General features: G+C 44.1%; 2 protein-coding genes across 2 annotated transcripts in view; one reads left to right on the plus strand and one right to left on the minus strand.

Moving 5' to 3' along the window:
* Positions 1-7,179, minus strand: part of LOC134089362 (serine/threonine kinase-like domain-containing protein STKLD1) — a 22,986-nt gene extending 15,807 nt beyond the window's left edge. The window contains exons 1-11 of the mRNA XM_062543803.1: positions 7,096-7,179; positions 6,785-6,871; positions 6,621-6,665; positions 6,374-6,448; positions 5,527-5,631; positions 5,273-5,343; positions 4,566-4,678; positions 3,479-3,594; positions 2,345-2,478; positions 1,333-1,460; positions 679-756 (exon numbers count right to left, since the gene is read on the minus strand). Coding sequence (XP_062399787.1) covers positions 679-756; positions 1,333-1,460; positions 2,345-2,478; positions 3,479-3,594; positions 4,566-4,678; positions 5,273-5,343; positions 5,527-5,631; positions 6,374-6,448; positions 6,621-6,665; positions 6,785-6,871; positions 7,096-7,110 — 967 coding nt within the window. The 5' untranslated portion in view covers positions 7,111-7,179. The remainder of the gene's footprint in view (positions 1-678; positions 757-1,332; positions 1,461-2,344; positions 2,479-3,478; positions 3,595-4,565; positions 4,679-5,272; positions 5,344-5,526; positions 5,632-6,373; positions 6,449-6,620; positions 6,666-6,784; positions 6,872-7,095) is intronic.
* Positions 7,180-8,666: 1,487 nt separating this feature from the next.
* slc2a6 (solute carrier family 2 member 6) overlaps positions 8,667-12,500 on the plus strand; it is a 10,826-nt gene continuing 6,992 nt past the window's right edge. Inside the window, exons 1-5 of the mRNA XM_062542299.1 lie at positions 8,667-8,800; positions 9,032-9,185; positions 10,448-10,654; positions 10,763-10,862; positions 11,115-11,320. Of these exons, the coding sequence (XP_062398283.1) occupies positions 8,754-8,800; positions 9,032-9,185; positions 10,448-10,654; positions 10,763-10,862; positions 11,115-11,320 (714 nt within the window). The 5' untranslated portion in view covers positions 8,667-8,753. The remainder of the gene's footprint in view (positions 8,801-9,031; positions 9,186-10,447; positions 10,655-10,762; positions 10,863-11,114; positions 11,321-12,500) is intronic.

A 12,500-nucleotide genomic window follows, 5' to 3' on the forward strand; every position in this document is an offset into this window, starting at 1 on the left:
ACTGTGACCTCGCAGCACAACAGGAAGTGACCTCGCAGCACAACAGAAGTGAACTTGCAGCACAATCCGTAGTTTATAATTAAGTTAGTGTTAATGGAAAGTTATACCGGTAATTGACAACGGCAACGGTAATGGTAGCCTTGTTAAACTTGTACAAAGTTCGCATTGGGCGAATTTCAGAGATAAATTAATAACAAAAGTCTATCACAACTTATTCATGCACATTGACATGCATTTATGATGAATATGCACAATAACTTGATATAGATGCCTGTGCAAATATACGATGGCATTAACAAAACACTTGAGAAATCGCATTTAGCCTACATTGCACGCGCTGCTTCTTTGCATCTGCTTTCCATCTCCCTCTACCTGTTTTTTTTTTTATCACACCGTCAGAAAATTTTGAATCGTCCATACGCAAAGGATTGTGGGTTATTTCTTCACGCTGAGGATCCATCGATGCATCCTCCAAAATTCTCTGAAATTCTCAGAACGAAGGACTCAGTACTTGCTAGAATTTGAAAGCATCCTTGACTTTGGAACAGTGCTTGACGAGATTTGATGACGTAACGTCCTTGAAAAAGTGGCTTGGAAGGACCAATCCTTGACTTGGAGAAACACCCAGGATCTGAGAGCTGCTGTCTACAGCGTTATTTGCGCACCTGTGGGTCTCACCTTGATTCTTCTCTGACGTCAGATGAGAGAGGATCTGCAGCTGAGCCGACTCCACGTCCTTATAGGCCAGCATGAAGTCTAGAACACACACGACCAGCACACGCAATCAGCTGCACAGACATGCAATGTCCATATGGAGACATCATATCAAGAGTGTTACTGTACAGATCACATCAAGAGTGTTAAAGATCACATCAAGAGTATTAAATATCATATCAAGAGTATTAAATATCATATCAAGAGTATTACTGTACAGATCACATCAAGAGTGTTAAAGATCACATCAAGAGTATTAAATATCATATCAAGAGTATTAAATATCATATCAAGAGTATTACAGTAAAGAGTATTAGAGATCACATCATGCGAGTGACGAAAAGAAAATAGAAACAGACAAAAGTCCGACTAAAGTTCTCTCAAAAACGTTGCGTTAGTGTACATCGCGCCGCTCGCGTCGCTTCAGTCAGGACACTCCAATTGAAAACAATGGAATTAAACGGACTATATCGCTAATGTTCGCTTGCATCGCCTCCGTTAGGACAATATGACAGCTTGATACATGAATGCAGTCCCCCCTCCAGTGAAGCAGGTGTGTGTGTGTGTGTGTGTGTGTGTGTGTGTGTGTGTGTGTGTGTGTGTGTGTGTGTTATGCACCTAACACTTTGCTGAGGCCCTGGTGGAAAGGGGGTCCGGGGACGTCTGAGGGAAGAGTGTTCATGCGGTGCAGCGGAGCGCCACACACCAGCAGACACCTCTGCACCAGAGCATCCTTCAGCAGGTCCCTACACACACACACACACACACACACACACACACATACAGTATACTGTATACAGACACCTCTGCACCAGAGCATCCTTCAGCAGGTCCCTACACACACACACACACACACACACACACACACACATATACTGTATATACACACACCGCCAGACACCTCTGCACCAGAGCATCCTTCAGCAGGTCCCTACAGTCACACACACACACACACACACACACACACACATATACTGTATACACACACCACCAGACACCTCTGCACTAGAGCGTCCTTCAGCAGGTCCCTACACACACACACACACACACACACACACACACACACACACACATACATGTATATACTGTATACACACACCACCAGACACCTCTGCACTAGAGCATCCTTCAGCAGGTCCCTACAGTAACACACACACACACACACACACACACTAGTACAGTAGTAGTAGAACAGTACTCAGGGTTCTATGCTTACCACACATTAGAACAGTACTCAGGGTACTATGCTTACCACACATTCGAACAGTACTGAGGGTTCTACTCTTACCACACATTAGAACCGTACTCAGGGTTCTATGCTTACCACACATTAGAACAGTACTCAGGGTTCAATGCTTACACCAACTATGCAGTGGAACAGTATTCAGGGTTCTACTCTTACCACACATTCGAACAGTACTGAGGGTTCTACTCTTACCACACATTAGAACAGTACTCAGGGTTCAATGCTTACACCAACTATGCAGTGGAACAGTATTCAGGGTTCTATGCTTACCACACATTAGAACAGTACTCAGGGTTCTATGCTTACCACACATTGGCACTTTACTCAGGGTTCTATGCTTACACCAACTATGCAGTAGAACAGTATTCAGGGTTCTATGCTTACCACACATTGGCACGGTACTCAGGGTTGTGCTGGAACATCTTCCGCAGAACAGTGTGCAGTTCCTTACACGTGATGATGTCCAGGGCAGCCAAGGTCTGCTTCAGACTCAACAGCTGGGAGAGACAGGTCAGATGCTGAGAGGGAGAGAGAGAGAGAGAGAGACGGGTCAGATGCTGTGAGAGGGAGAGAGAGAGAGAGAGAGACAGGTCAGATGCTGAGAGAGGGAGAGAGAGAGAGAGAGAGAGAGACAGGTCAGATGCTGAGAGAGGGAGAGAGAGAGAGAGAGAGACAGGTCAGATGCTGAGAGAGGGAGAGAGAGAGAGAGACAGGTCAGATGCTGAGAGAGGGAGAGAGAGAGAGAGAGAGACAGGTCAGATGCTGAGAGAGGGAGGGAGAGAGAGAGAGAGAGACAGGTCAGATGCTGAGAGAGGGAGAGAGAGAGAGAGAGAGAGAGAGAGGTCAGATGCTGAGAGAAGGAGAGAGAGAGAGAGAGAGAGAGACAGGTCAGATGCTGAGAGAGGGAAAGACAGGTCAGATGTATATGTGGTGTATACGTACAAGGTACTGTATATGTGTATGTTGTATGTGTGGTGTATATGTACCCTGTATATGTGTATGTTGTATGTGTGGTGTATACGTACACTGTATATATGTGTATGTTGTATGTGTGGTGTATACGTACACTGTATATGTGTATGTTGTATGTGTGGTGTATACGTGTGTGGTGTACACGTACACTGTATGTGTGTATGTTGTATGTGTGGTGCATACGTACACTGTATATGTGTATGTTGTATGTGTGGTGCATGCGTACACTGTATATGTGTGTATGTTGTATGTGTGGTGTGTACGTACACTGTATATGTGTATGTTGTATGTGTGGTGCATACGTACACTGTATATGTGTATGTTGTATGTGTGGTGTATACGTACACTGTATATGTGTATGTTGTATGTGTGGTGCATACGTACACTGTATATGTGTATGTTGTGTGTGTGGTGTATACGTACACTGTATATGTGTATGTGTATGTTGTGTGTGTGGTGTATACGTACACTGTATATGTGTATGTTGTATGTGTGGTGCATACGCACACTGTATATGTGTATGTTGTGTGTGTGGTGTATACGTACACTGTATATGTGGCAGGTGAGCAGGTCGAGCAGCACGCAGCCCAGAGACCAGATGTCCGACTTGTCCGTCCACTGCTTCCTGCTCACACTCTCAGGGGACATCCAGCACCGGTCACCTGGTGTATGTGTGTGTGTGTGTGTGTGTGAGATGTGTTTACATCTTGAATTTCCCCTTGGGGATCAATATCTATCTATCAATAATCTATCAATAATCTATCTATCTATCTATCTATCTCCATCATGTTGACTACAGGTGTGACTCAGGGGTCTTTGTACACACCTCCAAAAATTAAAAAAGTGTGTTTGTGTGACTGTGTGTGGTTGTGCAGTTTATGTTGGGTATGGTCTGGCTGTTGAGTCCATGATAGTGAGTTTGTGTGTGTGTGTGTGTGTGTGTGTGGTCTGCTGAGTCCATGCTAGTGTGTGTGTGTGTGTGTGTGTGTGTGTGTGTGTGTGTGTGGTCTGTCTGCTGAGTCCATGCTAGTGTGTGTGTGTGTGTGTGTGTGCGTAGTGTGTGTGTGTGTGTGTGTGTGTGTGTGTGTGTGTGTGTGTGTATGGTCTGCTGAGTCCATGCTAGTGTGTGTGTGTGTGTGTGTGTGTGTGTGCGTAGTGTGTGTGTGTGTGTGTGTGTGTGTGTGTGTGTGTGTGTGTGTGGTCTGGCTGCTGAGTCCATGCTAGTGTGTGTGTGTGTGTGTGTGTGTGTGTGCATAGTGTGTGCGTGCGTAGTGTGTGTGTGTGTGTGTGTGTGTGTGTGTGTGCGTGCGTAGTGTGTGTGTGTGTGTGTGTGTGTGTGTGTGTGGTCTGGCTGCTGAGTCCATGCTAGTGTGTGTGTGTGTGTGTGTGTGTGTGTGTGTGTGTGTGTGTATGGTCTGCTGAGTCCATGCTAGTGTGTGTGTGTGTGTGTGTGTGTGTGTGGTCTGGCTGCTGAGTCCATGCTAGTGTGTGTGTGTGTGTGTGTGTGTGTGTGTGTGTGTGTGTGTGTGTGTGTGTGTGTGTGTGTGTGTGTGTGTGTGTGTGTGGTCTGGCTGCTGAGTCCATGCTAGTGTGTGTGTGTGTGTGTGTGGTCTGGCTGCTGAGGCCATGCTACCCTCTTTGCTCTTGACGTTGAGCTTCATCCTGTCGCTGCTGAACGTGGCCGTGCCAAAGTCACAGATGCGGAAGCTCCGCCCCTTCACCAGGATGTTGGATGGCTTCAGGTTTCTGCACGTATAAGAATGACCAATGAAGAACTGCACGTATAAGAATGACCAATGAAGAACTGTCAGTCACACTTTATTTGTATGGTCCGCCCACAGACTATCAATAAACTATCTGCTACAATTTATAAATAAGATTAAAGTAGGAGGTCGGATTTGGTTTATAATCAAGATTAAGGTAGGAGGTCGGATTTGGTTTATGACTGAGATTAAGGTAGGATTTGGTTTATGACTGAGATTAAGGTAGGATTTGGTTTAGGTGATGTTCAGTAGAGACCTGTGGATGATCTCCTCAGTAAGCAAGAGTAAAGGCCCGTTCACACCAAGAACGATAACGATAACGATAACGATAACGATAACTATAAACAACGACGATAATGACATGAAGAACGATATCGTTGTTGATCACTTTCAGAGCGATTTTGAGAACGACAAAAAGCTAACAGCCTATCAGAACCCATACTATTCAAGCCATCACATTCATTAACATGAGGAGAGACTTTTCTTATCGACGGCCAGTGTGGACACTTTTATCGTTATGGTTATAGCTATCGTTATCGTTCTTGGTGTGAACGGGCCTTAACATCTCTCTAGAGACCTGTGGATGATGTGCTGCTTGTGAAGGTGGGTCAGAGCATCGGTCATCTGTCCGAGGAACGTCTCGATGACCTACACCAACACAGAGCGGGAAAATTAAACATCTCTAAACTTCTCGCTTGAACACACTTCAGGAGCTCAATGGCTACACATCTTTGCACTTGACCGCCTCAGTGACCCCACTGCCCTGCGTGGAGAAGACTTCTCCTTCAGCTGAGAATGGAGGAGAGCAGACCAGCACATGAGCTACTGTACCTGTTTCCCAAACGCCACCTTCTCATCTCGATGGTAACTGATGACGGTGGAGAGAGGGTCTGTGTACGGGCAGTCCATCACCACACTGAGGATTACTGACGATATCTACACACAATAATATGAGAGGATTACTGATGATATCTACACACAATAATATGAGAGGATTACTGACGATATCTACACACAATAATATGAGAGGATTACTGACGATACACACAATAATATGAGAGGATTACTGATGATATCTACACACAATAATATGAGAGGATTACTGACGATATCTACACACAATAATATGAGAGGATTACTGACGATATCTACACACAATAATATCAATCCATTACCACACTGAGGATTACTGACGATATCTACACACAATAATATGAGAGGATTACTGACGATATCTACACACAATACTGAGAGGATTACTGACGATATCTACACACAATAATATCAATCCATCACCACACTGAGGATTACTGACGATATCTACACACAATAATATGAGAGGATTACTGACGATATCTACACACAATAATATGAGAGGATTACTGACGATATCTACACACAATAATATCAATCCATCACCACACTGAGGATTACTGACGATATCTACACACAATAATATCAATCCATCACCAAACTGAGGATTGACGATATCTAAGGGAACATGCATTTCATAATATTAAACATCAAATGATGAAACTTGACCAGAGAGGGGGTGGGGGGCGATAAAGCAATTGGGTAGGTCAGCCTATGTGGACATTTCACACCACACACCACACGTTTTAGAAAAATAGGTATAAAAACATTATTTTTAATGAAAAAAGAACGACCATGGTTTCACCTCTTTATCCCAGAATATGAACATCTCTCTGAGGCGGACAATGTTCGGGTGCCTAACCTCCAGAAGGGGTAGTGCCTGCAGAAGCACACACACACACACACACACACACACACACACACACACACACACACACACACACACACGCACACAAGCACCCTCAGCCTAGCCCTGGACAACTTATAAAGACTCAACTCAACTCATAAAAAAGGTCATGATGCTTATTCATTCAAAGTAGCCCATAGCCTACCTCTTGAAGAGCTTCGTTGGCTCTACCGTCATCTAAACATTCAATCTGGAGCAAACGTGAAAATGGAAACATGCCATTAGGCTTGTTGTTAGCTGTCTGTAGGCTGCCATAATCATAAGGGTAGCAGCGTGGGTAGCCTAGCAGGCTGTATGATAGGCTACTACCTTCTTTAATGTAAATTCCAAACCGCTGTTTCTGTCGCTAACAAGTAATGTTGTTCCGAAAGAACCAGGGCACATCGCGTCTAAAATCTGAGAGAAGGGTAACGTTGTTAAAGTTAGTGAAACAGAGATGCGATAAGGCAGTCAACTTTACACTAGCAGCTAAAGCATAAGATGTTAGGAGCGAAACCCGCTACAGTATAGACCTAAATTGCAATAACGTTAACTTTAGCCTAAATGATCTGCGTACAGTAGGCTATGTCACACATCTACACATCGTATTGTCACTGCTGGATTGCATGCAATGTATTTACCACGTAATTCTCCATATTTCATCTCACTGTAAGAGCAGGAAAAACGTGCGCAATCAAAGCACTGGTGTTGTGTTTCGAACTGCCCTTGGAAACCATAGAACGCGTGGCTATGTGAAACACTGCGCATGCGCCCTGCATCCTTGAACAGCGCTGATGATTTGACGGAGATGCTGGAGTGGGTATCACCAAAGATCCTTCATTACTGACTGGTATCACCCTTCCATAGGTACAAACATCTCTTCCTCTTGACGGAAGGCACACATCACTCTGTCACCACAGGACGTTGGGGCTCTATTAATAAAACATCCAAGACTTGCACAATTTAACTTGATCAACTACAAGACCGTAAACTATTATGGTTAGGGTTATGGCTCATGCAAAGGAGGGAGTTTAGGCTATAGGGAAGTGGGTCCCTGCAACAGCTAGTCATTTAGCCTCTCAGAGCACAGTGAACACATACACTTGTGTCTTGCTTTTGTGACAATTATATTCATAACCTCAGTATACTGATATTGCAATAAACAGTATTTATATTCAATCCTGAACCTCAGTATATTGCACTATATGTACAGTATATTCAACCCTAAACCTCAGTCTATCCTGATATTGCACTGTTGCACTACTCTCATCCTCTCCAATTGTATACTGCACCTTGCTTGTGCCTGTTGAGGGGTCCTCGACCATGGCAACCTGACAGGGACAACAAGGAGGCGGACATTCCCAGCCGCACTCCCCCTCTGAACAACTGCACTCCCCCCCTATTTATTGCAAATGTGCATGCTGTATATATTCTTATATAGCCTTATTCTTTTTATTATTATTATTATGATTATTATTATCATTCTTTTTTGATTATATATGATTGAGTGTTGTTGTTGAGTGTACTTTGAGAGCAAAGATTAACCAAAGTCAGATTCCTTGTTTGTTTACGCAAACCTGGCCAACAAAGCTGATTCTGCTTCTGCTTCTGCTTCTGCTCTGATGAGTGAGGCCATGCAGCATTTATAATGTGGCTATAATGGGGCTATAGGCTACTACACATCATAGCATTACAAGAGTGGCTTTCCCAGAAATGAACTGCATTCGTTGCCGATGTCATTCACACATCTATGAGTCACTCACCAGTTTCTCTAGTGTGATTTAATTTTGTCAAGGGTTAAGAACAGTCGATAAGGATCTGACACATGATTAAATAAATAATTTAAAAAAAAAACCTGTTTCAATAGAGATTTGCTAAGTCCATTAGGAAGTCCATAGGAGCCTAATAGTTAGTTGGCTTAAGTAGTACTAGTAGTTTTCTATGTTTATTTTAATGCCATTTAAGATCGAATTGAATGGTTTAAGATTGTAATTAAAGGGTTTTCATGATCAGCTGGCTTCACTCTCACTTTAGTGTGAAAGCACACAGTTGCGTCATTGTGAACTCGGCGTGGTAAGAGATCAGATTGCGCTTTGTGAGAAGTTCCAGAGCGAGCCCTCTTCCTCTTTTCTGTGTCGTCGAGTGAAGTTCCCAGGTCACATGGCATGCGTTGGCCTTTGTGCCGGCCCTGCATGCTGAAGATAGTCAGCCTCCAACTACAGTATTTATTTCTCCACCCAACAGCCCACGAGCTCATTCACGGAGAACAGTGTCTCATGTTACACCGCCGGTGACAGACATGGATGAGAACCAGCCCCTCGTTCGACAGAATACACCACAGAGAAGGTGAGTTGTGTTTAAAATCTTACTCTGATAAAGTCTCATGAGTGACCTACATTTGTTAAGGGGATTTGTTGGTTTTAAGTCCTTTTTGATCGGTCAAACTGTGTGACAATCTACTTATGTCTTGTGAACGTTCAGGTTCTACTGGTTTGCTGTTGTCAGTCAGTGCTCACTGTAGTGTTAAACACACTGCACACACACACACACACACACACTGTCTCTTTGTTCCGTCAGTAATGCGCGCCTCTACCTGGCTGCGTTCTCTGCGGTCCTGGGGAACCTCAACTTCGGGTTTTCCCTGGTCTACCCCTCTCCTGTCATCCCTCAGCTACAGAAGGGTGATGACCCCCGGCTGAGGATGGACACCCACGAGATCTCCTGGTTTGGGGTGAGCGTTACGCACCCAGGGGCCCCAACTTTCCCTTGGGATTAGTTTAGCTAAAGAACATTTACAAAGATTTCTCTGGACTCTCTAATAATGTCATATATGATGCGCTATACAGTACAACCCTTAGAATGCCTTATTATGCGGCTCTTCACAATGCAAGTAGAACACTCCATTGACTTGAATGGGATTTCCCAAAGTTATACCAGAGTCCAGACCCAGTCATTATCTTTACTGCAATAGAATTTCATTGAAAGTGAAAGTATAGTAAGACGTTGCCACACAACACCTGAAACTGTCAAGTCATCTGTGTGGCAAACTATTTATTTTGTTAGCGGAAACCACAAAACAGTAGCCAAGTCATTGCTAAAGACACATTGTGTTAAGTTTCTCTTCTCGTTCTGAGTCATTTAAAGGGATAATCCGGAGTGAAATGCACTTTAGATCAATTTTTCGGACTATTGGGAGTACAAACGTTGAGTTGACACCAAAATCATGTCATTCGGATGTATTTTGAGAAAGTTCGAGGTCACCGTTTTTAGCCAAAACTCCTTAGCCTGGAAGTGACCCGGGCATGTCCTTTCGCCGCTACAAAACGCTATTTTTATACCTCTTCTACTGTTCCTACTGTAGTTTTGGCTAAAAACGGTGACCTCGAACTTTCTCAAAATACATCCGAATGACATGATTTTGGTGTCAACTCAACGTATGTACTCCCAATAGTCCGAAAAATTTATCTAAGGTGCATTTCACTCCAGATTATCCCTTTAATCATATATAACAGTATGAAACAAATTGATTAACAGAACATTTTTGCATAGTGTACCTTTAAATACGGTTCTTTTAATATATTGCAAATATTGTATCCCCGCTCCTGCCTGTTATCCTACAGATAAAATTGTAATCGTTAATACATTGCTAATACATGGCTAATACATTGCTAATGTATTGCTAATATATTGCTAATATATTGCTAATGCATTGCTAATACATTATTAATACATTTTTAATAAATTATTAATACATTGCTAATGCATTGCTAATACATTGCTAATACATTGCTAATATATTGCTAATACGTTGCTAATACATTATAAATACGTTGCTAATACATTGCTAATGCATTGCTAATATATTGCTAATACATTGCTAGTACGTTGCTAATACATTGCTAATACATTGCTAATACGTTGCTAATACATTATTAATACATTGCCTATACGTTGCTAATACGTTTCTATATCTCCGTTCCTGTCCTCCTGCAGTCCATCTTCACGCTGGGGGCAGCGGCGGGGGGTCTGGGGGCCATGCTGCTGAACGACCGCGTCGGCCGCAAGCTCAGCATCATGATGTCGGCCGTGCCGTCGTCCGTGGGCTACCTGGTGATGGCGGCGGCACAGAACGTGTGGATGCTCCTCCTGGGCAGGTTCCTGACGGGCATCGCAGGTGGCATGACTGCCGCCTCAATACCTGTGGGTCAGCTGCAGCACCACACAGAGGAGCCACTGGATCATATGGTGCTGCTGTTACACTGACTTAATGTGTGTGTGTGTGTGTGTGTGTGTGTGTGTGTGTTTCAGGTGTACGTCTCAGAGATCTCACACCCCAAAGTTCGAGGCACGTTGGGATCCTGTCCCCAGCTGACTGCCGTGTTTGGATCGCTGGCACTCTACGCTCTAGGTAACACCCAACCCCTACCTTTCCCCACTGCGGTTAAACGCTATTATTATGATCTACTTACAGTATTCACATCTAAAATGACTTTATTAGTACACAGAAGTGTGACTTGGCAGGTTCATTTGTTGACATTTGCTGATGTGTGTTGTTGCGAGTGTGTGATTTGGTGATGTGTGTTGTTGCGAGTGTGTGATTTGGTGATGTTGTGTGTTGTTGCAAGTTTGTGATTTGGTGATGTGTGTTGTTGTGGTGAAGGCCTGGTGTTGCCGTGGCGATGGCTGGCGGTTGCCGGGGAAGTGCCGGTGATTGTGATGGTGTTCCTGCTGTGCTTCATGCCGGACTCACCACGCTTCCTCATCACTCACGGTCGCCGTGACGACGCCTGCCGCGCACTCGAGTGGCTCAGAGGACCCGAGTACATGAGCGAGCTGCTGCGCATAGAGCACAGTGTTAATAAACAGGTACACACACACACACACACACACACACACACACACTCACACACACACTCACACACACACACACACACACACACACACACACACACACACACACACACACACACACACACACACACACACACACACACACACACACACACACACACACACACACACCACAACCACAACAATGTCAATAAACAGGTGCTAAAACACACAGTGTGGGACGTTTAACACAAATGAATGCATTCTTGCATGTCTCTCTCTTTCCCTCTCTCTCTCTCTCTCTCTCACACACACACACAACACACACACACACACAAACAAACACAGACACTGTACACACATACACATACACAGACGCTGTACTCACACACACACACACACCGTGTGTTGCCTTTCGCACACCCTGCAGGCTGTCTCAGCCTTTGCATACTTTCACACACACACTGTGTGTCTATTTCACACATTCAGCACACTTCCTCCCGGGACAGCAACTGACTGAGAGTCAGCTCAGAGTAGATCAGCTGCTTATATCTATAATACACTACTTCATATTAGATATCTATGTTTCTATCTATAATACACTACTTCATATTACTGTAGATATCTATGCTCCTATATTACACTACTTGATATTGTGTATTATTTTTATTATCATTTTATATCTGTGTTTCTATCATAGATATGATGCATCATATTTTATATCTATTTTACGTATCTGTGTTGTCTTTTCCTGAACCCTGATTTAGTGTTCCCTATTTAGTGAATGTAAGCCCAGGTCCACACACACACACACACACACACACACACACACACACACACACACACACACACACACACACACACACACACACACACACACACACACACACACACACACACACACACACAGGTGCAGATCAGTCAGAGCCTGCTGATGTGCTTAGTCAGGTGTGGGGTCACTTGGGTTCAGCTGGTCAGAGTGCAATGCTCACTCTCCCTGCAGTTTCAAGGGTGTGTGTTGGAAGAGTAGAAGAGTGTGTGTGTGTGTGTGGGTGTGTGTGTGTGTGTGTTTGTGTGTTGTAGGAGTGAGGAAGAGTGCAATGCTCACTCTCCATGCAGTTTCAAGGGTGTGTGTTGGAAGAGTAGAAGAGAGAGAGTGTGTGTGTGTGTGTGTGTGTGTGTGTGTGTGTGTGTGTGTGTGTGTGTTGTAGGTGTG

Source organism: Sardina pilchardus, chromosome 8 (genome assembly GCF_963854185.1).
Source record: "Sardina pilchardus chromosome 8, fSarPil1.1, whole genome shotgun sequence".
In the NCBI taxonomy this organism is placed as follows: domain Eukaryota; kingdom Metazoa; phylum Chordata; class Actinopteri; order Clupeiformes; family Clupeidae; genus Sardina; species Sardina pilchardus.